General features: G+C 39.6%; 1 protein-coding gene across 1 annotated transcript in view; it reads left to right on the forward strand.

Annotated features, from left to right (window-relative positions):
• Positions 1 to 25,267, forward strand: part of LOC140699569 (trafficking protein particle complex subunit 9-like) — a 206,355-nt gene that overhangs the window by 90,736 nt on the left and 90,352 nt on the right. The window contains exon 9 of the mRNA XM_072972222.1: positions 13,110 to 13,236. Coding sequence (XP_072828323.1) covers positions 13,110 to 13,236 — 127 coding nt within the window. The remainder of the gene's footprint in view (positions 1 to 13,109; positions 13,237 to 25,267) is intronic.

Raw genomic sequence — 25,267 nt, forward strand, 5'->3', positions numbered from 1 at the left:
TTCTTTCCCCAAGTTCCTGCTTACTATCACTCAACTGTTAATGACGTTTTCCTTTGATTATACACAATAAATATGGGAGCATTTGAGAGGCTCGCGGAGTTGGGTCCCTACGCCCTCTCGCTTTCTTGACTTTTTCCACAGAGTCTTGAGTATTCATTCCCTGTACGTAAGACTTCTGCCAGCCAGAACCCACAGTTCCAGGTGAGAAGGATGCAGGCTTTATCTCTCCTACCCGAGGGAGAGAGAGTAGAAAATTGAGATCTGCTCTTCCGTGGTCCCTTCCTGCCCCAGGTCTACTCCAGTTCACCTGCAGCCTTCTGGCCTCTGCTCACAGGGCCTCTGTCCCAGGACTGACAGCAGCCTTTTCTTCCCTGGTAAACATTTCCTGTGCCTTTTAGAAGTTGGTCTCTTCTGTGCAATACAACCCTGGCAGATGTGATGGTGGTAAGCGTGCTGGTGGGCAGTCACTTGGGGACTGCCAGGAGCCATGCTGATTCTCCTGAGTCTCACATTCGGGGTTACAGAACTGTCGAGCAGCAGAGGAAGCCCTTTAACGTGAGGCCAGCTCAGCATTGCATCACTTTCATTTTATTTTTGAATTTTCAGTGGAGAAATTATTTGTAGCAAACTGTTCCAGATTTTTGGCTGCCTGCTTTCCTCACCACCATTTCCTTGTTGGCTCTGGTGCTTGTTTTAAGAACCAGGTTTCTTCTCTGGTTATTTCTAGCAGCTGGGCTTGCCGTATCCTTGATCTGCATTTGAAGCAGAATGCTTCTTCGTGATGTCAAGCTGATTTTCCTATTTCTGAATATTTCGTGTACACTCAGCAACTCTTTCAAGTGAAATGCTCTTGTCCAATTCTGTTAACCCACATTTGCCGATCTCCTGCTTTCATGCTGAGGGCAGTTTCTTCTTCCTGTAATAAAAGTTAGCAATTTGCATTTACTATTTGAAGGTTCTGGCCCTAGGTGCTTTTGTCCTTAACAGTTTTAATACAATTCACCCATTAAAATGTACAGCGGTTTTTACTCAATGCCCAGAATTGTGCATCGCAGTCAATCTTAGAATATTTTCATCCCCCAACAGGAAGCCCTGTATGCACAAGCAGTCATTCCCATCTTCCTCATCCTCCCCCAGCCCCAGGCAGCCACTGTTCTCTCTCTGTGGATTTGCCTGTGCTGGACATTTCATGTAAAACAAGTTATTTCATGTAAATGGAACTGTCTATTGTGACTGACTTCTTTCACACTGAGTAACTTTTTCAATGTTTTTCCAGGTTGTGGCCTGGGTCAGTACTCTATGCTTTGCTATTGCTGAATTATATTCTACTGTATATCCGGGCCCCACTGTTTACCCATTCATCAGGTGATAGTCATTTGTGTTGTTTCTGCTTTTTGGGTGTGAAGAGTAATGGCGCCGTGAATACTCCTGTAGGAGTTTTTATGTGGACATTTGTTTTCAGTTCTCTTACTTGGGTGACCAGAGAGTAGAAATGCTGGGTCATTCATAAACCAAATGTTCAACTCTCTGAGGACCTGCCAGGCTGTTTTCTAAAGTGGCCACGCTGTGTTACATCCTCACCAGTAAGGGCTGCGCGCTCCGCTTCCTCTGTGTCTTCATTAGTGCTTGTTACACTTTTTTTTATTATAACCTATTGTAGTGAGTGTGAAGCGGTTTCTCCTAGTGATTTTGACTTGATTTCTTTTACAGCTAATGATATTGAACATCGTTTGATTGTGCTTATTGGCCATTTGTGTATTTTCTTTGAAAAATACATTTTCAGATACTTTATTCACATTTTAATTGAGTTCTCTTTTTCTTGTTGAGTTGTAGGAGTTTTTTCTTTTATTTTATCTGAATACTTAATCAGTTAAATAATTTGAAAAAATTTTCTCCTCTCTGTTGTTTTTTCACTTTCTGGATGGTGTCCTTTGAAGCAAATTTTTAACATTTGATGAACTCCAATTTATCACTGTTTTCTTTGTTCCTTGAGCTTTTGGGGTAATATTTAAAATCTGAGGTATTTTATTTAAACTTTTATATAAAAAATAACTTAATTCTTAAGACCGTTCTAGGAGATGGGTGCTGTGGTTGTCCACAGTCTATGGATAGGAGACTGAGGTGCAGAAAATTTCACTGAAATATCAGTGTCACAGCTACCCAGTGCTGTGGGATTTCAGACCCTCATGTTTGTCCCCAGCATTTGTGATCTTCACCACCATGCTCCACTACTGCCTGGAATCGTTAATGAAAAAGTTTTCCTTTTTTGATTTCTTGATTGTTTGTTTTCTCATTGGGGAACTCACCTCTTCATTTTCCTTGTAGAGATCTGTGTAGGTTTATTTTAGGTCTCATGTACTTATTTATTACTCAGGCTCCAGTGATGATTGTGCCTAGTTGATCTAATCAATTCATGCTCAAGTCTTTCCTGCTCATGACACTAAAAAGAGTCATGATTTACATAATGCTCAAAGAAGAGTGTACTTGAGTGATTTTATTTTTCTAACCAATCAAACCAATCAAATAAAAACCCAGTGTTGGAACAGATTATTAGCCCTGCAGAATAGGGTCACTGTCTTCCTTGTGTTTCATTTCTTTTGTCACAGTGTCTGGATAGTGCCTTGCTGTCCAGCAGTTTTGTGAGTATACGGTGCTCGTGAATCATTGTAAGGAAAGAATTTTGACAACAGACTGTGTTGTTCATTTCACGAGGGAAAAGATCATATAGAAATACTGCTCAGATTTATTTTAAAATTAAGCTTGGTGTTTTGAGAAGGGTTCAAGAAACCATACAAAAATCTTTTTCACTAATTTAAAATCTATCTTAGACACATTATGCTTACATAGCAGAGTAACTTATCAACTAGCCTTGACAAGAGGAGTGTATTATTGATTATCTATTTTAGTTGAAATATTCTACCTGGGATAAAGTAATCAGTGCCCATAAATGAACAAATATGTTCGTATTTCTATGCAACATGGGAGCAGACTTCATATCTTTCTATATAATATATATGACTGTGTGTTTTAATCTGTCTGTCAGTGTTTTTATAGTTTTTCAGCAATGTTGTAACTTTAGAATTCTTCTAAGGAAACCACCCCCAATTCTAGTGCAGTTTGTACTGTGTATCCTTTCTTATGCATGGGATTCCACTGTCCCCTCTGTGAGGAATTTCCTCTCCTATTGAGTTAGTAGCAGAGTTAAAGGAACTATGATTTCTAGGCCTTTGATCTCCATGTGTTTGCAGTTGGCTGTCAATCAAGATTTTCCCTTTCTTGAGTTTTCATTGTTCAATTAGAATTTTGGAAATAACAATTAATATGTTGCAACACTCTCCCTAGAAACTTGATGTGTCTGTGCTTTTCAGGTTCCAATTTAGGAAAATGTAAATGCACTCTTGTTTTTAAATAGTCCTTTTTCACTAGATATTTGTTTTCTTCTTTATAGTCAAAATATTTTTTTCCCAATGAATGAATCGGTTTGCATGTTTTAAAAAATACCTTACTTTTTATATTTCTTATTCTAACAGGTATATTCATTGTACAGAATTTAGAAAATAAGGATAAACACAATTATAACTTAAAAATGGCCTCTAATCTCACCTGGAGATACAGTTGTAAGGTTTGAAATTGAGAATTACAAGTCCTCTCAAATTGTTCTTCTATTTCAACTACGGTTTGGTTACTGAGATCCTCGAATTCCCATATGAATTGTAGCAGCAGATAGTCAGTTTCTGCAGAGCAACCCACTGGGATTGTGATCGAGTCAACGTTGAATATATGGATCGCTCTGGGGAGCACTGCCATCCCAAGAATGCTGTCATTTGATCCAGGAATGTGCGTGGTGTGTCTGTCCAGGTATTTAGGTCTTCTTTAATTTTTTTTCAGCATTGCATAGAGTTTACATTGGATTATTTTACTATATTTTTTGCCTTTATACTGAGGACAAGTGTGCAAGGTACCGGGATCAGAAGTGTATTGGAGCTCCGCAACTTGCTGCCACCGGACGCTGTGCTCTTGCTTCGCCCACTGTACAATGTTGCACAAAATAGGACCTAAGTAACTTTCTCTTGAAAGAATGATTATATGATTGCTGGATGATGCTTGAGAGTCCTTGTGATGATGTCTTTTTCCCAGAATTTCCCCTCTTCTTAACTATGCCCTTTCTCTTCCTTTCCTCCAGCCTGTGTTTCAGCCTGCCTGTGGCATTGATTTTCCTTGTCTGTGGACTCTTCCTTTCACTAGTTCATGATAATGTTACATGTGAGATGTGGAAACTTGCTAGATGTCAAGAAAGAGCAAATCCATTGTATGCTAATAATTTTAGAGTGTGTTATTGTTTTATCGATTGAAATTAAATCAGGCTGACCCATTGAGCCATCCCCTGAGCTCTTTTTGCCTTCCTACAGGTGATACTGTTCTCGTTGCTACATGTGCCCTTCCCCCAGACTTGGTTTTGGAGTTGAGTAAGTCACCATCACTGGAGCCCTCTCTTTAAATGATGAAGAGAACATTTGCTCTTTCTCCCTGTTTGGGGACTTGGATGAGATGAGGTAACAGATAAAGAATGGAGCCCCACCTCATTCTGACCCCCGCTCTTTCCGTTCCTTTCTCCAGGGGAAGAGTACAATACAAAAATATAAAGATTGTGAGCTAATGAGATAGACAAGACAACCGATCATTTATTAAATACCCTTTCATGCCAGAAACAAATGTATTATACACACAAAAAGCACATAAAATACGGTAGTACTTTGGTTACAAACGTGGGTCCGAGTTCAAGTCCGGGTCTGGAGTGACAAGTCCTGTGAGATGGAGAATTGGTGGGTCGGCTTAGCCTCTCCTGGACTTGTTTTCTGTCCTGCAGAGATGGGGCTCGCTAGGCGTCCCTCCCCCGTAGAGGTGCTGAGGGCTGTAAAAGACGCGTGTAGGCAGACCGAGTACAGCTGCTCTTTCCTCGTAAGTGCAGGATAGCATAGCTTTTGCGGTGACGGCTTTATGACCACACCGTGTAGACTCTCAGTGCTCCAAAGGGATGCCTTGCGGATTGGAGATGGGATTCTCACTTCTGTAAATACCCAAGGATTGTGTTATTGGGCCTTGCTGATTTGACTCTATTCTTTAGAAAGTACATAATGTAGATATATTTTTCAAACATGCATGCTTTTTTTCTTTTATTATTTATAGTTCTACCCTCTCATCTCTTGGTGTGACTTTTCATGGAATCCAGGAAACAGTCCTAAGCTACCTGCCTCTTCACACTTCTCCGTGGTGGTTTCCTTCCCTGACTAGAAGAGGGTTTTGCATAGGTAATTTTGATTGCTCCCCTTCTCTTGGAGACTCTCTGTTTGTCTGCCCATCTCTCACCTGTCCTTCTGTCCATTTCTCTACCCACTCATTCTTCTGACTTGTTCCAAGAAGCATTTCAGGCAGCTTACAGAAGAACAGATACCAAATAAACACGTGAGAAAATGGGGCCAAGTTCATACAGTGAGGCTAGGAGTTGAGCCTGTGTGAGATTTGCAGGCGTGAGACACACGCCTCTGCCTTGTGACTTATAAGATAGACAGCATCAATGTGCCTGAAGCTCCCAGCAGACACAGGGAAACAGGGTTTGTGGAAGATGCTCATTGGCTGTGAAATAAATAAGTGGCTTAGTAGAAGCCCAGCTTTTCCAAATACTAAGGATTAGGAGAATATTTTAGTGTCTTCCAAAATCAAAGTATTGCATCTTTTCTTTTTCAGAGTTTTATGTATAGTTGGTTTACATTCTATACCTGGAAATTTCTCCAAAACTTCTGCCCACGTGAGTCCCATGACTCGGGAATGGGGTGGTTCTGCTCATTGACGGGTGTTGGCCAGAAACGGAAAATGGCAGCCTCAAAGGAGCCTGGGATTTATCACTTATGTTTTTTCAGTGCTGTAGATTTCAGAAAATGCTTTCACCGTTTCTCTCCATCTGAGGCAGCAGCGTGCTCTCTTACCAGCATCAGAAGCTCAGGGCTACGGGATGGTGGGGTTTGACTGCACTGACGTGAAGACAGCTGAGCTAGTCACTGCAGGCTTGGTGCTTTCACGTAGTGCATTTCATGTTCTTTAATTGGTTTCAACAAGTAGTTAATTAACTGAGTTAATTAACATTTAATAAATATGATGCTTTGTTGAAAAGACAGTCATAGGCAGAATATAAGTTGTGAACACTTTAAAAACGGTTTCATTACTGAAATTTCAGTAGGGAAGATTCAGTTTATCTTATTTACGCCTCTCTTTAAAAGTAACAAAGAAACAAGACAGAAAAAGCAGAGGATGATTTCTATTCTTCCTCTCGGCTTGCAGGTGCCTTCACCTCCAGTGGCATCCATCCAGACATCAGCACTGACACTGGCCGTGCTCAGAATTGCCTCAGCCCTGAAGACACAACTGACAAATAGAAGGGGGGGCGCCCTGTTACAGGGGGTGCTGTCACTTTGTGGGTCCTTATGTAACTGCGTGGTGTTATTCAGGATTGCCCTTTCTACACTGCGTGACGGTGCTGTGGTGTCTCCTAGTTATTTGTTTCTGTAAGTACTCGTGTGTTTTTTCCAATGTGTGGTACTAGACATCAAAAAATGCTTTTTTCAGGTGAAAAATAGTGTGTATTTAATATAAAAGTCTGAAAAAAGTGTCAAAAGTGTCTATCTTGTTCCCAGTACTCAGAGATAATAATTAACACGTTAAAATCTATTTTCTATTCTTTTCATCAGTGTGTATTACCTCTGTCATAAAAATCAGCGAGCACTGTGTGCCTGTTTACTGTATGGAGACCTCCATTTTCCATTCGGCTTATTACACATTTTGCTACAATATTCTATCTCCACTGGCATGATTTTTAATGACCAGTATAGCATTCTGTCTTGTGGAGGCATCGTCCATTTTACTTTGGACTTAAATAAACTTTTAAACTCCAAGTATACTTAACTGAAATACTGAAAAGAGAACTGTGGTGGTACCGAAAGTCCCCTAATTCCCTTCCCCTTATTTCCAGAGAGTAAAAACTGCTGACAATGTGGAGTATGTATTTCATGACCTTTATGCCTATGTCATATATATATACACATACATCACGAATATGAGAAATCTATGTATATGTGAGTGTATATATGCTTTATTGAAAAATAAGTCCATACTATATGTTTTCTGCAGCTCGGTTTATTCACTCAGGTATATATCATTGACTTCTTCCCCCTCTAGACTCACCCAGTCCTTTCAGATAGAGTAGAGGGTTTTCCTGATGTGCAGGTTTATTCTCTTGTGTAAGCACACCTTTCGTGGGAGAGTACTGTGGACAAGGCCTTGGACCACACCGAAACGCCGGAACTTAAGTGCCCACAGCTCGCCGTGATTTACCGCATCATTGTCTTGATGGTAGACACTTAAGTTTTCTCCATCTTCCACTGTCAGAAAGGGTGTTTGACTGGAATCCTTCTTATACAAACATTCCTGTGATCTTGTATGAGTATTTCTTTAGTTAAAGTTTCTGGAAATTTAGTCCTTGGATGTGACAACTTCATAAATCACAGGCTCCTTTCAAGTAAATCTAGAAATTCCTTCTCCTGTGGGGAATGAAAAGATGTAGAATAACTTATGTAACCAATTCTCTATCGCTGGATATGATTTCACTTCAGCTTTTCTTCTCACCATTTTAAACAGTGCTGTGTAAATGCTCTGATGAGTACATCTATTTGAACTGATTTTTTCTAAATGAAACAATTCCTAAAAGTGGAGTTCAGCCTGTGTGTACACACGTTTTTCAGAGTTTACATATCCATTGACATGTCGTCCTCCAAAAGATCGCTCACAGTTTGTTCTCTCAAAGATGGACACTAGCTAGAATATCTTTTAAAAATATGTGCCAATATGATGAGCAAAAGTGCTTTTTCATTGTTTTAATTTACACTTGATGACCAGTGAGGTATTGAGCATTTTTCATTCATTAGCCATCTGACTTTTAAAAAGTGAATGATCTCTTTTGTCCATTGAACACATTTAAGTGAGGGAGCTTCTTGTTGCTTTGTGACAGCTCTATGTATATTATGAACATTAACCCGTTGTCTTCATCAAGATGTATCAGAGAGCTTTTCCTTGTAATTTTTTGCCTTTCATTTTGTTCAGTAGGTTCATTTTTGTTGTGGCCCAAAATAATCTTAAGATAGTAAATGTCTTCTTTTTGGGTTTTATTCTTGATATTATTCTTAGAAATGCTTTCTTATAATGGTATAAATTTCTTCTGTAGGTTTTTTTAATCTCTAAGATGGAGATGATAATGGTACTTGTTATAGTGAGGAGAAGTTGAATTAAAATGAGCAAAGAATTATATTCGCTGTTATTAGTACTTTCTAATATTCACATCACTTTCTGTAATTTTTCTTGCGGTCAATATGACTGGAATAGAATTTGTTCTTTCCAGGGGATTCTCTGATTGTCCCAAGACAATTATTGAATTCATACTTTGCTTTTTAACTTGAAATCCCACCTGTAAAGAATACTTATGTACACTAGAGTCTCTTTTTGAGCTCATGGTTTATTTCTGTCAATCTTACTTTCTTACTCTAGCACTATATCTTACATATTGTAAAAATTTATTTAATATCTGACAGTGCGATTTTTTTGATTCTCTTTACCATCCCAAATTTTCTTGGCTAGTATTATGACTTTATTATTCCTGAAGAATTCTAATATAATTTTTCAAGTTAAAAAAAAAAGAAGTGTTGTCATGGGATTTTTTAGTAATTTTGAATTATCTTTAGGAGAACGTACATTTTTTCAAAACTGCTTTCCTCCATACAAAATGTTGTTGTCTCTACTTTCACACCTCTTACTTTACCCCTCAGTACAGTCCTGTACTTTCTCCATGTACAACATGGGCATTGTTTTTGAGTTTATTCCAGATTATTGTTGATGATTTTGTTAATTTTTTACGTGAGAATTTTTTGCTATTATATTTTTTAACTGTTAAAACTGACACCTAGGAAGGAAGATTCGGTTTGTAAATACTCACTTTGTGACTTCTCATTTAAAATTGTAAGTTTTAAGTACTTGTTACAGAATCCTTTCTTTTCTGTTTTTAAAAATTTGTTTCCAAGATTCTCAAAATGGTCATAGCAAAGTAGTATAGGTGAGGAGACAGATGGAGAGAGGTAGTGTGGCTCATGTACAAACTGTGAGCACTTTCATGGCTGCCTTTACGTTGGAAAAGCTGCTGAAGAGTCCAGGATAAACCAGGGGTGGCTTTGTATGCACTTGAAAGCCAGCTTTCCTGCCTGGTGAAGCCTGGTGGGCATGGCAGGTAGATGATCAAGGTCGAATGGAGGTTATTGGCTGCACAGAGTGCTGTGTCTGAGAACTGGAGAATATCACCATGGGAAATGCTTGGTGCCAGGAACAATGCAGAGGAGCTGGGGACCCTGTGTGTTAAGGATTTTCCAGCCCTGGGAGTGGGAAGATCAGACTCTGCATTCAGATCTGAGTTTGAATTCATCCTCTTTAGTTTACTTGTCCTCTGACTTTGGTCAAGCTATATACCCTCTTTCACTTCCTGTTTTCTTATCTCTCAAAATAGGAGAATTACAGCCTGCTGCTAGATTGTTTGGTCAGGTTAAATAATTAGTGTCTATAAGATGCCATGTACAGTCACAAGCTCAGTGAGAAATGGGCTGTCGGCTGTTCTTCTGCAACTCAGTGCTTGACAAGACATGGGGGAAAGCCAGTCCCTAATTTGTGTGTGATGCAAGTAGGAACAGAATTAATGACTTGCCTTTCCCTAGCAGTACTCTTACAGCTTTGCTTCATTTACTTCTTTCCTCCTTTCCTTTCCCCTTTCCCATCCTCCACCAAAAGAGCCTGAGACTCTCTCAGAATACTAGATTCAAATTAATTTAAAGGTTGGCTCATCCTCATGAAATGATAGTAACATAAAGAAAATCTGTGCACATCCCAGAATACATTGTATTTGATTTACACACACACACGTGTGCGCACACACACACACAATCAGCCTCCCTCCCACTTGCAGAGGGAGAAGGACCACTTTTTCTGAGTTTTCACTCACTGAGCGTGAGAACAGTGTCTTTTACACAGACGTTCACCAGGCTTCGTGCATGGTGTTTTTAATTGAATTTCGGCTTTGTAGCCATAGATATAGTCTCCTAATAGAAGAGAGAAAGTGGAGACTTAGACATTCTGCTGAGATATTGGTGTCATCATATTTTAGTTGGAAAGGACTTAAGACAGAATAGAGTCGTAATATTTTATGGGTGAGAATCCATGATGTTGTAACTTGGACAAGAACTTGGACCTTCTGCCATCTTGTCCACAAGGGTGAAGAGGCAACTGGGCAGGGAATGGTAGGGATCCTTCTTGCTTGAGTTCCATGTTCTTGCTAGTTTTCATTGCTCAGCTGCCTTTAGTTTATTTCCATGAGGCCTCTCATGGGAAGGTCACTCTGTCCTGATAGATTGAGTTTCTTATCAGCAAAAAGCTCTGGAACCACTCATATTTCCCAGAGTTTTCTGCTGACCTGCTGACACTTTATATAATTGAGACCTAAGAAACTACTGAATATAAAATACTTATTGTTATTGTTTGCCCTCGAGTTCCATAGGAATGGGGTGCTGTCTCAGGCTGTCTAAAGCCAGATCCGAACAAAGATAGGGTGACAGGTTGTGCTGCTGTTTCTCCACAGTCGAAGGGGATTACCACCTTAGCTTTATATTCAAGGCAGATGAGTTCAAATCTTGCCTTTACCAGTTATTATCTTTGTGAATTTGGGGAGAAACTGTACTTTTTTGTGTCCAAATTTGTTTATCTGTAAATAAGTTCAGTATTTATTTTAAGGTTTCTGTTTTAGAATTGAATGAGCTAATTCCCTCATTTATACCTAAAATAGCGATCGCATGGTTCTATGCTGGTGCCTTGGTAGTTGATTACTAAGGGACACGGCAGTGAGAATGGAGGTAGGGGGCCCCTGGATAATAGAGCTTATATTCCAGGATATGCTTGTAAAAGACTGGATGTGCAGTGGATTTTTAGTAAATATCTACTCCTTTCCTAATCTGCATTGATTGTGTATATATCTTTATACTAATATATGAACAATTTTTATTGCAATTTAAATATCTTTGTAGTATTTACAATATCTAGCTATAAAAATACGTGAAATAAAATGATTTGAATTTATTTTCTTTTCAATAAGCAAAACAAAATAAAATAGAAAAGAAAAAAGTTTTGAAGGAGTAGAAATAATTTTATTTCTGTGGAATCAATTCCTTATAATAGGTTTTTTGTTCGTGTTGTTAAAAAGCATATAAAATTGATAGGTTGTGACATACTGGAAATGAGGAAACAGTGGAGACATACTACCTCTAAGGCAGTCACTTTGTTACAAAGTCCAAACTCATTCTGCTTGCTGCATGACAGGCCAATAAATCGGGAGATGAGATGTTGGAGTAAGGAAAAGAGACTTCATTTGAAAAGTTGGCAGGCCCAGAAAATGGCATATTGTTATCCAGTAGAACTCTCTTCCCCAGGGCAGAATTCAGTCTCCTTTTATACCAAAAAGGGGCGGGGATGTGGCTGGTTGTTGCAAACTTCTTGTTGTATGAATTGTTTGTCCTTGAAATCCTTTGTTCCTGCAGCTGTCCATGTGGGTCAAATTATGGTGCCCCCGTATAACCTTCAAAAAAAAGAAAGGTTATTCAGTATTTTACAACTTGCCATCTATACATAAGTGTAGAAGAGCAAATATTCTTAAAGATCAGAGCCCGGAGAATAGGCCCTCCTGGATATTTCAGGCTAAAGGCAACTTTCTTTTACAAAAGGTGCAGAAACATCAAGTCTGAGCCTAGAAAACAAGGTACAGGATTAAAGCCAAACGAACACATCTAACATGGAGTGAAATTTGTTCTTTCTATTACAATTTCTTTTTCTCCCTCATAAATAATTTTACTAAGAAACATGAGTAATTTTTTTATTTTTGCTTCTTAATAAAGGGCTACAACTATATTTTAGTGAGCAGGGATGCTGTGCGTGCCTTGGGGTCACAGCAAACTCTTATTGGGGGTGGTCGACCCTGCAACATGCCTGATGCCCCGTGAGTGTTGGTGAGGGCCCCCTAACCAGGGGCTCTCTTCAGGAACCACCATATGGGCGTTGACCTCTGGCACCTCTTTTTCAGCTGCAGGAAATTTTTTCAGATTCTATGATAGAAAAATCACTCCAGCTGGGGATAATCAGGGAATAAAGGAAGAGGAAATGGGCTTGAAGTAGAGTAGAAGAGAAGAACAGAAGCTCAGGGAGCCTGGGGGCTTAGCAGCGGGGCCTCAGGGGAGAGAGGAGCAGAGGTGTGGATGGGACCGGCTATGGAACCAGCTCCTGCTGCTTTCCCTGCACCCAAACCACACAGCTTTTAATAGGGCCCAGGACTCTCTCCTGTCTAGATGTCACTCTGGGCAGAACCTTGAGAATCGAAGGTAAGGGGTGGGCAGCACTCACCTAGGGGGTCACTGAGGAATTTGTTCAAGTCCACATTGACTTTTCCAGTCATGTGCCTTCACCTGTTCTTTATCTCAGGATCTGAGAAGCAGAAGCAAGGAACTCAGGGAGAGATCCAGGAAGATATCTGACTGTGTTAAGAGACGACAGTCACAGTGACACTGGGAGGGAAGACACTTGCAGCAAAGTAAAATAAATTCACAACTATTGCATCAGAGCTGCATGTGTGAGAGAGCCTAAGCCTGTCTCAGAGTGCAGGGGACAAGCGGAATGGAATGGTAAAATTAACACTGACAATTGAAATTTTGTTAAATAGCCTGCTACTTTTAATTTTATCACTTGAATGTATGCAGGTGTATTTCTATGAGCATTTATAGGTTCACACAACCCCACCAGCCCCTCTTGCCCCCATGGGGGATGGGATTTCTCAAGCACAGTGCCCCTCCTGCTTGCTTGGGCCACGCTGCGGGTCCTCGCCTGGGGACGGACAGCTACAGGACACTGAGTCCCCGAGGCACGGCCTGGGATACATGACAGGAACATCTGTGCTATTGGCTGACGGCCTCCATTTCCCCCTGCAGTGTAAGAATGCCGGTGACTCAGTTAGAAGCATGCATCCAAGCCATCCTTCCGTGTCATCACCATCTAGAAGCGGTGCCTGAATCTTCTGAATTTCTGCAGAATGTGGTTTACAATCACCTTCAACAAGTGAGTGTGTGTCCTCTTTCAAGTGGAGGAATTACTGCCGTTTTCCTGGAACTTACCACTAGTCCATCTGATTTTTCTGTGCTAGGATTCAGTATGGCCTGATAATAACTCTGCAGTCAGATCTAGAAACCCTGATGAAGAGGATTATTTATTTTCTTTCTTTATATGATAGTATTTTACTTTCAAAATTCTTAGTTTTCAGTTCTTGGAGGAATTTTTTCGGGGGTTGGAGAAACAACTTTGCTCTTACCATCTATGTTACCTTTTGCTATATGCGTCTCACCTGTCTTCTGTCACTTGTGAGGCGGTTCCATTTGTGACCCTGTCCGGGTTGTTCATAGTATAAAACATAAAATCTGTAAAAGTACAGTCCCTTTTACTCCGAAGACATTCCACAAATACTCCTTTAATCTGGGTGTGGTTTTAAGAAGACACAAACATTAGAATATATACTTGCAGGTTGCCAGTGCAAAATCCCCAAATTAATAGTCGAGCTCAACATCTAAAATCTTTCTAATGTACCATGGATTTGTATGGATAAGTGAATTAGTTTGCTAAGAACTCAATCCTCCCAAGCTGATGCTCTGCCAGATGGTGGGGCCGAGGAACGAGGGCGTGTCCTGCCCTTCCTGAGCTGATATTTTCATGGCAAAGACCTTCACCAGGTGAAGAAATTGAAGTTTCTTCTAAGAACAGTGGGTCTGAAAAGAGTCCAAAAAGCGTGGGAGTGACACAATCCCATTTGTCTCAAGTAGGGGAGAGTGGCTGTGCGGCCACTTGGGAGACTCATGAGTCCTGGTGGGCAGTGTTGTTGGCTTCCACTTGAGCGGTGGGACGGTCAGTGTGTAAAAGTGAACATATTGAAGGCATGTTTAGATGGTAAAGAGGAAAGGGTCAATGCTTTCTGTGAAGGTAGGATGGAGTAAGGCCCAGGTTTCTGGGTGGATTAATGAGTTAAATAATGGTCCTGCTGTGTTCTGAGGAGGGAAAGCTGCAGAGGGAGTTCTGGGGGAAAACTGATGAGTTCAGCTGTTGGTAAAGTGAAAGGCTCTTAGATGCGTGGTCTGGGAGCTCTGGTAAGAGCCAATAGTGAGTAGGGGGCGGGGAGAGAGACTTTCAAATCATTTTGTCTTGTGAATATACATATAAGAATGAGTAATGACACAACCCCTCTATATTCTGGATTTAAAAGCCAGTAACATTTTGCTATATTGACTGCAGGGGTTCTTAATTTTTTAATAGAAATAAAATAAATAGAAACAAAATAGTGGAGTTAATGAATATCTTAGAGTTGATGTGTGCCCTTGTATGTATTTTCATACCTCATCTGTTTATAAACATAATCTACAAAAAGTTAACTTGCTTAGCATAAGAGTTAAACAGAGGGACGTGACACACTCTGTTGGTGGTTCAAGGTGATTTCTTAGGCAAATTATGTAGCCTCTCTCTGCCTTAGTTGCATCTTCTGTGACGGCCCCCGGGCCCCTCATCACAGCTTATTTCCTAGACTAGATGTTGGGAGGGAGGCTGCTGAAGGGAGTAAGAGGTGGCAACTGCTAGGGTCACTGAAGAGAGAGACAAAAACAGATTAAAGCCGAGAAACTGAGTGCTAATACCCTCAAAGGAGAAAGAATTCCTCAGTTTTTTGAGCCACTTAGCGTAAGGGAAAGAAAATCATGTGGATCCAAAGCTCTTGAGCATATGAGTATTGTGGGTGGGAGGGTTTCATCAGAAAAGGGTTGAGAAAAGGCCTTTTGGTTTCCCTTTACGTTTCCAGTAAGGATGAGGCGCAGAAGAAAAACCACCCGCTTCACTGTAGAAGGTGCTGTTTTGTGAGAAACTGACCAAAGGTTGGAAACCAGTCATCAGTGGTGCTGGCAAAAGAAGAGACTTCTGGATTGGGTGGGGCACTTGCTGTGACTTCCAGGTGACCTGCTGGCTGGGGGCTGTGAGGCGGGCAGTAGGTTTGCAGTGTGACCTGGGCATAATCTCTGGCATTGAGGCTGCTGTTCTGACTAGCAGAGCTGGGCAGACACCGTCCTAATGGGGCTGCTCGGGATGAGGTCTGGGACACCTGCCGTGCTGAGGGCGAGAGGAGAGCTCTCCTGAGGTTGTGTCCCTGTGAAGATTAGAAACGTCCTCCTGCAGGGGAGGAAGAGCCTCTGAGCAGCATGCCAGATGCACAGGCAAGACCAGCCTGAGCGTGGAGATTTCAGGAAGCCGGAATTCATACAGGCCCGAACAGCCTTGTTCCTGAGAAACTGGAGGGAAAAGATGCTGCAAAAGCATGCTAAGTTCAGACACTGTGGTGTGTCATGAGTGATAGGAAAAGACTGTTCAGGCAGCCACGAGAGAACCCTGTGGGTGTCCCAGTTGGGCGTCACACAGGAGGGAGGAGCAGAGTTATATACTGTGTCACTTATTAGCTGTGTGACTTTGAGCAATATCACCCCACCTCTCTGTATATATATCTACATCTGTAAAGTGACACAGTGACAAGCTCGTGTCATGAGAATGCTTAGTTTAGCTCTGATCCCCTTTGTCCAGTCCTGTCAGTGCTGCCCTGCAAGGTTCTGCAGCGGCTGCTCTTGCCCTGCGATGGGAGGGCATAAAAGGGCATTGTAGCACCCGAGGGCAGGAAGGGGTTGCTTTAAAAGCAGACATGTAGCCTCCTGCAGCTGCAGACCTGCAGGCAGTTTGGTTTATATTCTTGGAGAGGACTTTGGAGGCCTTTGCATTGACTTAAGACATGTTTTCCCTTGGGGACCTGATTTGCCTTTGCAGATTATTGTTGAAGATTTGGGCTTCTGGCAAAGCTGTTTTCAGAGATGGGTATATACGTAAAATATCATATAAAATAAAATGATTTATTTAACGTGTGCGACTTTGCAGCTGTTGGGAACAGCTCTGTTGGCCTGGTCTCCATGGAGGACACCAAGGATCAGCAGAGCATGCGGGAGGGAAGGCAGACTGCAGTGTTTCTGCAGGGGGTTCTCCCCAGCATGGTGCTCTGCTGAGTTGAATCTTCTCTGAGTTTGGTTGCCAGAGGAGCAGACAGCAAAGTAATGAGTTCTGGAGGGATTGTATAATGACAGGAAGAAATAGGAACCTGGAGATTTTCCGGACTAAAACACGCTTTTGGTTCCTGATTCAGTGTGTTCCATTACAGAATTGATGAGTTGTGTCTACGTCATTGAAATAAACGTTCAGCCTAAATGTTAAGGGCTTTGATTTATTTGGCTGGAGGACTCGAGCCGGGATGACAGCATCTCAGATCACTCTGAGGGACTGCCCCCAGGAGGTAGGGGAGGAGCTAGGATATATAGAATCTTTACAACAAAGACCAGGTAATTGGAACAATAAAATTTTGCTTGTTATCTAAAGAAAACCAGATATCTCAAGTTCAAGTATTTACTGCTTTTCTATGTATGGTGGGAAGCAAACATTTGGGTCATTGAATTCATTCCTTTGGCAAGCACCTGGCTATCTAGGGCCAGTATCCTGTCCTTTCTTGCTCTGAGTCTGCTCGGAGGGCACCACTTTGAGTGGTTGAGAGGCCGGGCTGCAGGCATGTTCGCTGGGGGTTGGCAGCAGCCGCTTTTGACTTGGATTCAGCATTCTTTGTTTACTGACATGGTTGCAGTATTTTCATGCACATTGTAGTATTTTCATTCACGGTGTTCCCCCTTGGTCCTAAATTCGACCAATATTTTGAGAGACATTTCATGACTAATTTTGTCCCACGGTGCTAGGATGGCTCATTCCAAGTTCAGGTGAAAAATCTTCTGAGTTGCCATTCAAGGTGTTAGTTTTTTTATCAGGCCCTGTTGATACTAAAAGTTCTCTGGATCACCTGTCTTACTAGTCTATTATGATCCAGGAAGTGTTTAACCTTCTTTGCTCATTTCCATACCTAGAATCACACTATTATATTTATTTTATTCAGGGTTATAAATTTTATCTGTTTCTTCAAGATGTTTAGCCATCATCAATCTTGTGGGCCTAGTTACACATTGGGAAATGTAACAGACAACAATTTTATAAAATAGACAGGATATAAGTAATAAAGCTAGTAACGTTAATAAAGTCATGAGTAAGAATTTAATAGTCGAGAAGTTGTATTTTTGGGTTAAAATTTTGCTTGTGTTTCTGAGTTTGATCCTATGAGAAAGTTCATATTTATGGTCAGGGTCAGGGCAGGTATTAATTGGCCAGGTGAAATCTCCCACCTTGTAAGATCAACAGTGGCCTAAACAGAACTATAATTTCTTTTTAGAATAACGTTTCTGAGGGTTATCTAGTTAGAGCCTTGGAGTAGGGAAACCCACCAAGGTAACACAGAAGTACTAGACATAGGTAATTTATCATAAACTTAACAAGTGGAGTAGTTCATAATCAAAGGTTGGAGAAATTATCAAAGTAATTTTTATACAGTCCTGGTCCGGTGTCTTGGGTCAGCTGTCTGGCTCAGATGTCGTCTTCTTCTCATCCTGGTCTGGAAGCTTTTTCTCCATTTGGGCATTGTTTTAAGGTGAGCAGCGCTCTATAGGCCAGTGCACTGCAGGGGATGTTTCAGATAGGAAATTAATCCGAGACTCCGTTTCCTTCAGCTTTGGTTTGTATGGTCTAGTTAAGAGTACCTGAAAAAGGGTCTTTCCATTCAGGTTGGAGACAGTTCTTTAAGTCATGCCTGTTGCAGTATGTATAATCCCCTGGCTGCAGGTCATGGGGCATTGGAACTTTACCCAAGGATAGATTACTGAGCTTCAGAAACAAACCTAGAGTATTCTTTTCATAATTCAATTAAACTGTACAGTAAAGTGACATAACAGCAAGGAATGATCTGGGAAGTGTCTTAGTAAATATGGACCTCAATTAACAAAACTAGAATTTAATATCCACTAAAATATAATTTTTTTCTCTCTAAAGTTGCCCTCAGTTTTCTCAAATATAGCCAAATCAAGATTAATTTCTTTACAAGTTAAATCTGATTATTTGATCATATAGGCTTTTTAAATTGACTGTGTTGGAAGTTTTAATACGGAGTCTCAGGGTAGAATGTTAATAAGGTTTTCTAAGACCAAGAAAGCCACGTCAAGGCTTTTCATGAATTTTTGCCTTACAGATTTAGGTAAATTCTTTTCTCTTTAAAATCCTTAAAATACCTTTATACTCCTATATCTCTTAGGAGATGATCTCTCTAATTTGTCTGATAGAGCCACTGGGGACCTAAGTATTTTTAGTCTTTTGAGGGATCAGATAGAGAGAAAAGATAACTGTTCCAAGTCTGTATACATAGGTATAATTTATCAAATTGCTGTGAACCATAACTAGCTTAAGGAGAAGAGATTCTTTATGTCTTGGAAACAGGTTAAAAGCCAGTAGTATTTGAAACAAAATCAAAAATTATAACCATATTCACCAGGTTACTCAGTCCCATGTAACTAATTCTTTTAATGAGAGTTTTCATTACAACTTTAAAATTTCTTACCCAGTTTAGTTCAGTGCTGTAGTTTGAAATTTATTAGAAATCAGTAAATCTCCTTGAAGAGAAAGCATTTTGCAAAACCATCAGAAGAAAACAATTAACTGTCTATAAATGATAAAATATTTAAAAGCATGGTTAAACACCGTTACACTATAATCAATAAAGAAACCTGTTCACTATACCCATAATTATCACTGGTAACATTTCAGATAAACCAGAATTTTAGGGAGTCCATATAATTTCTACAATACCTATATTAATAATATTTCTCATTCAATATAACCTTAGAAGTTTTATGATTCATTTGACAATTCCATGTTATTTAAAATGCCAAATGAAACTTTATAGTTAAAAATCTCTCTTTGGGATGTTTCAGGGGCCTTCTGTAGCATCCCAAACTTAACTAGAGATTAAAAGAATTTTAATTAATTAAATTAATTTTAATGTAATTAATTATAATTTTATATTTGGGGAGCTTTTTGAAAGATTTCAGAACACTTGATCAGATAAACATATAGATCACTGTAAAGTAGTACTAATTCATTAACAAGAAAATATGTCAAAGGTAAAGGCAGAACAGGTCAGCTAAGAGGTATAAGAAGTTTTACAATCTGTTACTGAAGGTGGATTAATATTTTAAGAAAATTTTTTCCTCTTAACAGAGAGAAAACCAAATCTAATCTTGTACCAGCTTACTTCTAAGATTCATTTACGTTGCCCAATTTGATTCTAAACTTAGCCAATTCTGACCTCGTACAAAACTTTCCTCAGGGTTCCTTTTCCACAAGCCTTCCACAGCTTTCTATACTTATATTAGTGTGTCCCTTATTTTGTCTTCCATTCAGAAGTAACCAGCTTCAGGAGAAAGTCACTATTTTTCATTAACAAAGTATAATTCCATTCTTACATCTTCCTTTACACATTTATATTACTTTCCTAGGATACTGAGATCATTCCCTTACTAATAGAGACCATTTCTGTGTGGCACCAACCATTGATTAATATTTCTAAACACCTTTAGTTTCACTGTAAGAGGAAGTTAAATGTTAAGTAATTCATATTTCAATCTTATTTTATCTGACAATGGCATAGATATTTAATAAAATCTTGTCATTTAACTTAATTTAGCACAACTCTAGAATTTAAAGATATCAAACATTTAGAGATTATTTTAAGCATACATTTTAAAAATATATTTTAATTATTTACCCAAAGCTCTCATCTCATTTGCATTTAATTTACTTAAAATTTTACCACAGCACATTACTGTTATTTTTTTTTGACAAATCTGCAACAGATATAACAGGATCTTATTTGACTTTCATTAAACCTAGGTACAGTAAAGGTATTATACATAATATTGATGACTTTAAAGATGTCTATATTAATTAGAACATACTTAAACTAAACAATAACAAATATTATCTTAATATTGAATATTTTCCAATTCACATGACGCTGAAAGTCAATTTGTTAAGTTTTTATTATAAAAATACTTAATGTTTAAGCTCGTATATTTTTACATCAATTAAGCAGAGCTCTTTGACTTTGAATTTTTTTTTTTAGCAGTAGAAATATCTCACTTCTATAATCTGTACGCAGGCTTATAAAAAGACAAAAGCTAGAGATCTCATAGATTCACTTAAAAACTTACTTATAAGATATTTATAATAATAGTTGGAGTAAGCTGAATTTGCTTGCTCAAATCACTAAGGCTTACTATTTATGAAACAGATAGTTAAGATTTCTTCACAAAGTCTGAAGGACCCGTCAGAGTTCTGAGTTCTAAAATGCCAAAAATTTCTTGGCCTCAAGTTTTATTTCGTTGAGCTAATTAAGCTCAGTCCTAGGTCACTGTTTGTTGTATTTATATTTCTGATCTTCAAGACAAAGACACTCTCTTCCATGTCCCCAGAGAACTGCTCTGTCACCCAGACCCAATTTTATCTCCTTAATTGGCATTTTTGTATCAGTGAGAAGAGCTGTAAACAAAGAATTCCATGTAATAAAACATTAAGGTTTTCTTTATTATGTCTTCCAAAGCTTGCATAAGGCATTTATTAAGGTCTCTTTTCCTTGAGTTATAAGTTAAACCCAGGGTAAACCTATATTTTTTTATTAGCCACTCAAATTAGTTTTTAGTTTTACGTTATATTGGATGGCTCATGTAACTATATTGGATTCCTTTAATTTGTTCAATTAATATTTTCAGAGGGACAGATATATGCCCAGCCTTATAATACCAAGAAGGGGAAGCGTTTTTCCACTGAAACATATCTATCCCACAACATAAGGAAAAGGTTTATACAAAGACCATTTAAATATACCAATTTCACAAACTTTTATCTCAATTTTATTAAATCTTATAACTTTAATTTTTATATTTATTAAGTTTAATCAATAATTCTTATTTCTAGAAGGAGTGCCAGAAAACTTTTTTTTGTGTGTTTGCATTATATATAATTTTATAGAAGTCTCTAGGATGCCCAAGTTTCAGCCAAAGAGCTTAGGCCCTTCTCGATTTTTAATTTCATTAATTGGTCTGTTGTCCCAATCATTGATCAAGTATTTCAGTCTCCATATAAATATATTTTAAACTGTGGTAAATAAAACGGACTTGTTTAAAGTTTATTGTTGGGGGGGAATAGGTGATCTCTTTGGCCCTTTTTTTTTTAACTTTACATAGTGTAGTATCAAAACCCTGTATGTAAATCCAAAAATGTCCATTTTATTTATCTCATTCAAAATAACCATATAAAAGTATTTATAGTTTTGGGATAAGCTACTTATCTGTTTTTTCGACATTTTTACAATCAATTTTCCAGTTATTCAACCTACATAACATTAATTATTCTAAGTTTTTATTAGCATCCCTAGAAACATTTATCAGAAAGGAAAAACACAAATGTAGCTTTTCAAACCAGTTATATTTTTTTATCTGAGTTCTTAGGTTAACCATTAGATATATTTTTCTGCATTTAAACTTTATTTTAATAGGTACCAATAAAACAGCTGTTTATAATGAGATCTCTTTAAACTTTCACCAATTAAAAAGTTTTTCCAAATTAAAAAATCCATCATATGGCCATCAAATTATATACAAATATATATATATATATATATATATATATATATATATATATATATATATATATATATATATATAGTGATTTTAAACCAATAAGATGAAGAGGCCCTTCCACATGAGAGTCGGGGTTTTGCCTAAATAAAATTCAAAGGTTTACTCTCCAAAAGCTTAAAGCCTTCGTGGTCCAGGCTGATGCAGCAAAGTTTAAGATGGCAAAATATCTGAAAATTGGTACAATCAAAGAATTGCTTAGAATCCCAATTTATTTGTGTGGCCACCATATGTACACAATACTTGAAACTTTTGTACGGCAGAGTCCAAGGTTTCCTTTAAAAACTAAACTAAACATATATATACTTACATACACACACTTAAAACACCCAGAGAAAGATAAAACATTTACATTTCAAGGACACAGGAAGAGAAATCCAAGTTCCCCCTAAAGGGGATTTTGTTTTTATAAGTTCAGAATTCCAAAAAATGTTTTTATCAGGCCTGGTTATTTTCAGAGTGAGTTTTTTTTTTTTCTTATTCCCGATTAATGTTGTGAGTTTTGTATGTACATAAATCTGGCTGGGGTAATAGTTGGAGACTGGCAATCTGTCATTTCTTTTTCTTTTCTTTTTTGTTCTTTATTTTTTTTGAAAGTTCTATTCCCCATTGTAAGGTCGGGTTCTCAGAATAAATTTGCTAGTAAGATTTCCCACAGGGACAACTCTGTGGCATGAAGCCTTTGTCTCTACCACTCCTGGAAGATTCTCTGTCACCCGAGAATGCTGTTACCAGCCAGGAGGATGGTCCGAATTTTGGAGTTGAAAATTTCCTCATAAGAGTTTTACTTTTATCCTGAAAAATTCAATGGAGGTAACCAAATTGAGGAAAATATTAGACCAGCCACTTACCTAACCACTCAGTCCTGAACCCAGTGTCTTTCAACTTGGACCCACTCGGGATGTCTCCACTGGGTGAGTATTTTCCTCATATGTTTCCACCAGCCCCACTTTGGACATATCCTCAAGGTGGGTATTTCCTGTTATCTTTCAAACAGGCCCCACCCAGTATGTCTCCACTGGGTGGGTAATTCACCTCAGTTTCTTTCAACTGGAGGGCCACACACCTGGATACACCGCCAGATAAAACTTAGGATCATCAACCAATATGTGAGATCTGAGAACCAGGAGAGACTCAGCAAAATTCATCTGGACTCCCCGAGGAGGCGGATGGGCACAAAGGGCCAGTGCTGGTAGCAAGGCTTCGGTTACTCGGAGAGTTCAGGTGGAGAGAAATCTGCTGTGGGTCCCTTCATGGTGTCCAAAACTGTTGACTGAAATACATGTGCAGCTTAAAAGTTAAGAGTTTTGTTTTATTTGGCGGGAGGACTCGAGCCGGGATGACAGCCTTTCAGAACTCTCTGAGGGACTGCTCCCAAGTGGTTGAGGAAGAGCTAGGATACATAGGAGCTTTACAACAAAGACCAGGTTGTTGGAACAATAAAAGATTACTTGTTATCTAAAGAAAGCCAGGTGTCTCAAGTTCACGAATTTAGTGATTTTGTATGAATGGGAGGAAGCAAATATTAGGACTCACTGAATTCATTTTTTAGACAAGCACCTAGCTATCTCAGGCCAGTAGCCCGTCCTTTCTTATTCTGAGTCTGCTCAGAGGGCACCATTGTGATTTGCTGCTGTGGCTGGGCTCCAGGCCTGTCCTCGCTGGGGGGTGACGGCAGCCTTTAATGACTTGGTATCAGTATTCTTTGTTTACTGACATGGTTGCAGTATTCTCAATCACATTGTAGTATTTTCGTTCACAGACCGATTATGGATAATCTGCAACCTTGGAAAGCAACCGAGATGGAATTACTGCAGATACCTTCTGCTTTAATAAGCCGTGGGCAAACATAAACATGGAGGAAGCATATACTTGGATTTGGAGGTGTAGGGAAGGGATTCTGCACATTAAAGGAGAACGCAATGCAGAATTCCTTAAGTCCACCTTTCTTTACTGTAGTGGTTTCTGAGAACATTTTATGGTAATTAAACAACATTGACAAATGGTGGCACACATTGCATTTAAGAGATGGCCGGCTGCAAACTTGTATATTGGACAGGTGGAATTCATAGGCAAGTGGTCAGGTGGATGGGAGAGAGATGGAGCCAAGGCCTGGGCCCAGATTCCGGTTTAAATCGCCATTTCTTCAACATAGGGCCTTGGAACAGAATGCATACTCTCTTAACCTGTTGGTGAATCTGTGAAATTGGCATGATAATATTCGTTTCATCCTGGGATTGTTGTAGGATCTAAAGAGTATTATAGCACACATGAAGCATTTAACACGCTGGCACTTAGCAGTGTTCACTGTGTGGGGCCGCCCCGCTTAGCGTGTGTCAGAGCCGTAAAGGCAGCATTTGTCTGTTGAGGATGCACTTGTAGCCCCTTGGCTAGGTTGTGAATTTGCTGATTTCCTTTAATACTTGTAACTCTGTGTGACATGGGCAGTTATTTTCATGGACAGATGAGGAATCTCAGGGTAAAGAAGACTGTGTAATTTGCCCAAATTCAGACCATAATTTTGGGTTCAGTGGCCTCGGTTCAGCATGGGCCCCTGGGCCTTCTGCTCTCTCCGTTCAGCACCAGAGCCAGAAATGGAGTTGGCTGTTTCCCTGCCCAGAATATCCAGCAGGCCGCAAGACACCCCTGGCCCTGTGCTGCTTGAGCAAAAACTCCGGAGGAGAGGCAGTTACAAAAGGGATAAACATAAAAATAGACGACAGCAAACTGTGATCAGCCCTGAGAAGGAAAGGAACACGTCTCGCCGTGCAGAGCTGTGAGCTTTCCCTTCTGGGCTGGTCTGGGTGCGTTCATCTCAGCTAAACAAGCTCTGCTGTTGCAGCAAGGTAGGAAGGCAGGGCGCGTGTGGGTAGGTAGACAGGGCCTTATTGATCGTACTCATTCCCCATTAAGTGGCAGCTTTCACGGGCACTTACCTAGTAAACAGATGTGGGCCATAATCATCACGCACATTGCTTGGAAGTTTTATTGACCCCAGCTTTGAGATGAGGTCATTGAACCCGGGGAGTTTGCTGCATGCCCGTGATTACCTTGCAAATACCCCAACTGTTCTTTCAATCTAGACTGGTGTGGCTGTCATGCCCCAGCCCTGTGAATGGCATCGTGTAGCTTCTCCCAAGTGGCCCAAATGACTGACATTGATATGCTTAATTCGTTGGAAATGGTATGTGGCAATAATAGAAAAAGGTAGTAAGAAATTGTTTGGAAAACTGGAAAAAACCTATTCTTCCCCAGCTGGGGGAGCGTAACCTGTATCATTCACCCTACTCACTGCCTGTCACCTCCTCCCTGCCGACTCCGTGTTCAGAAGCCACTCTGAGCCTTGGGAGAACATTTTTCCTCATGACACTTTTGACTAGGACCCGCGACATCTCTGTCCCTGG

The sequence above is a fragment of the Vicugna pacos genome, chromosome 11 (assembly GCF_048564905.1).
Source record: "Vicugna pacos chromosome 11, VicPac4, whole genome shotgun sequence".
NCBI classification, from domain to species: domain Eukaryota; kingdom Metazoa; phylum Chordata; class Mammalia; order Artiodactyla; family Camelidae; genus Vicugna; species Vicugna pacos.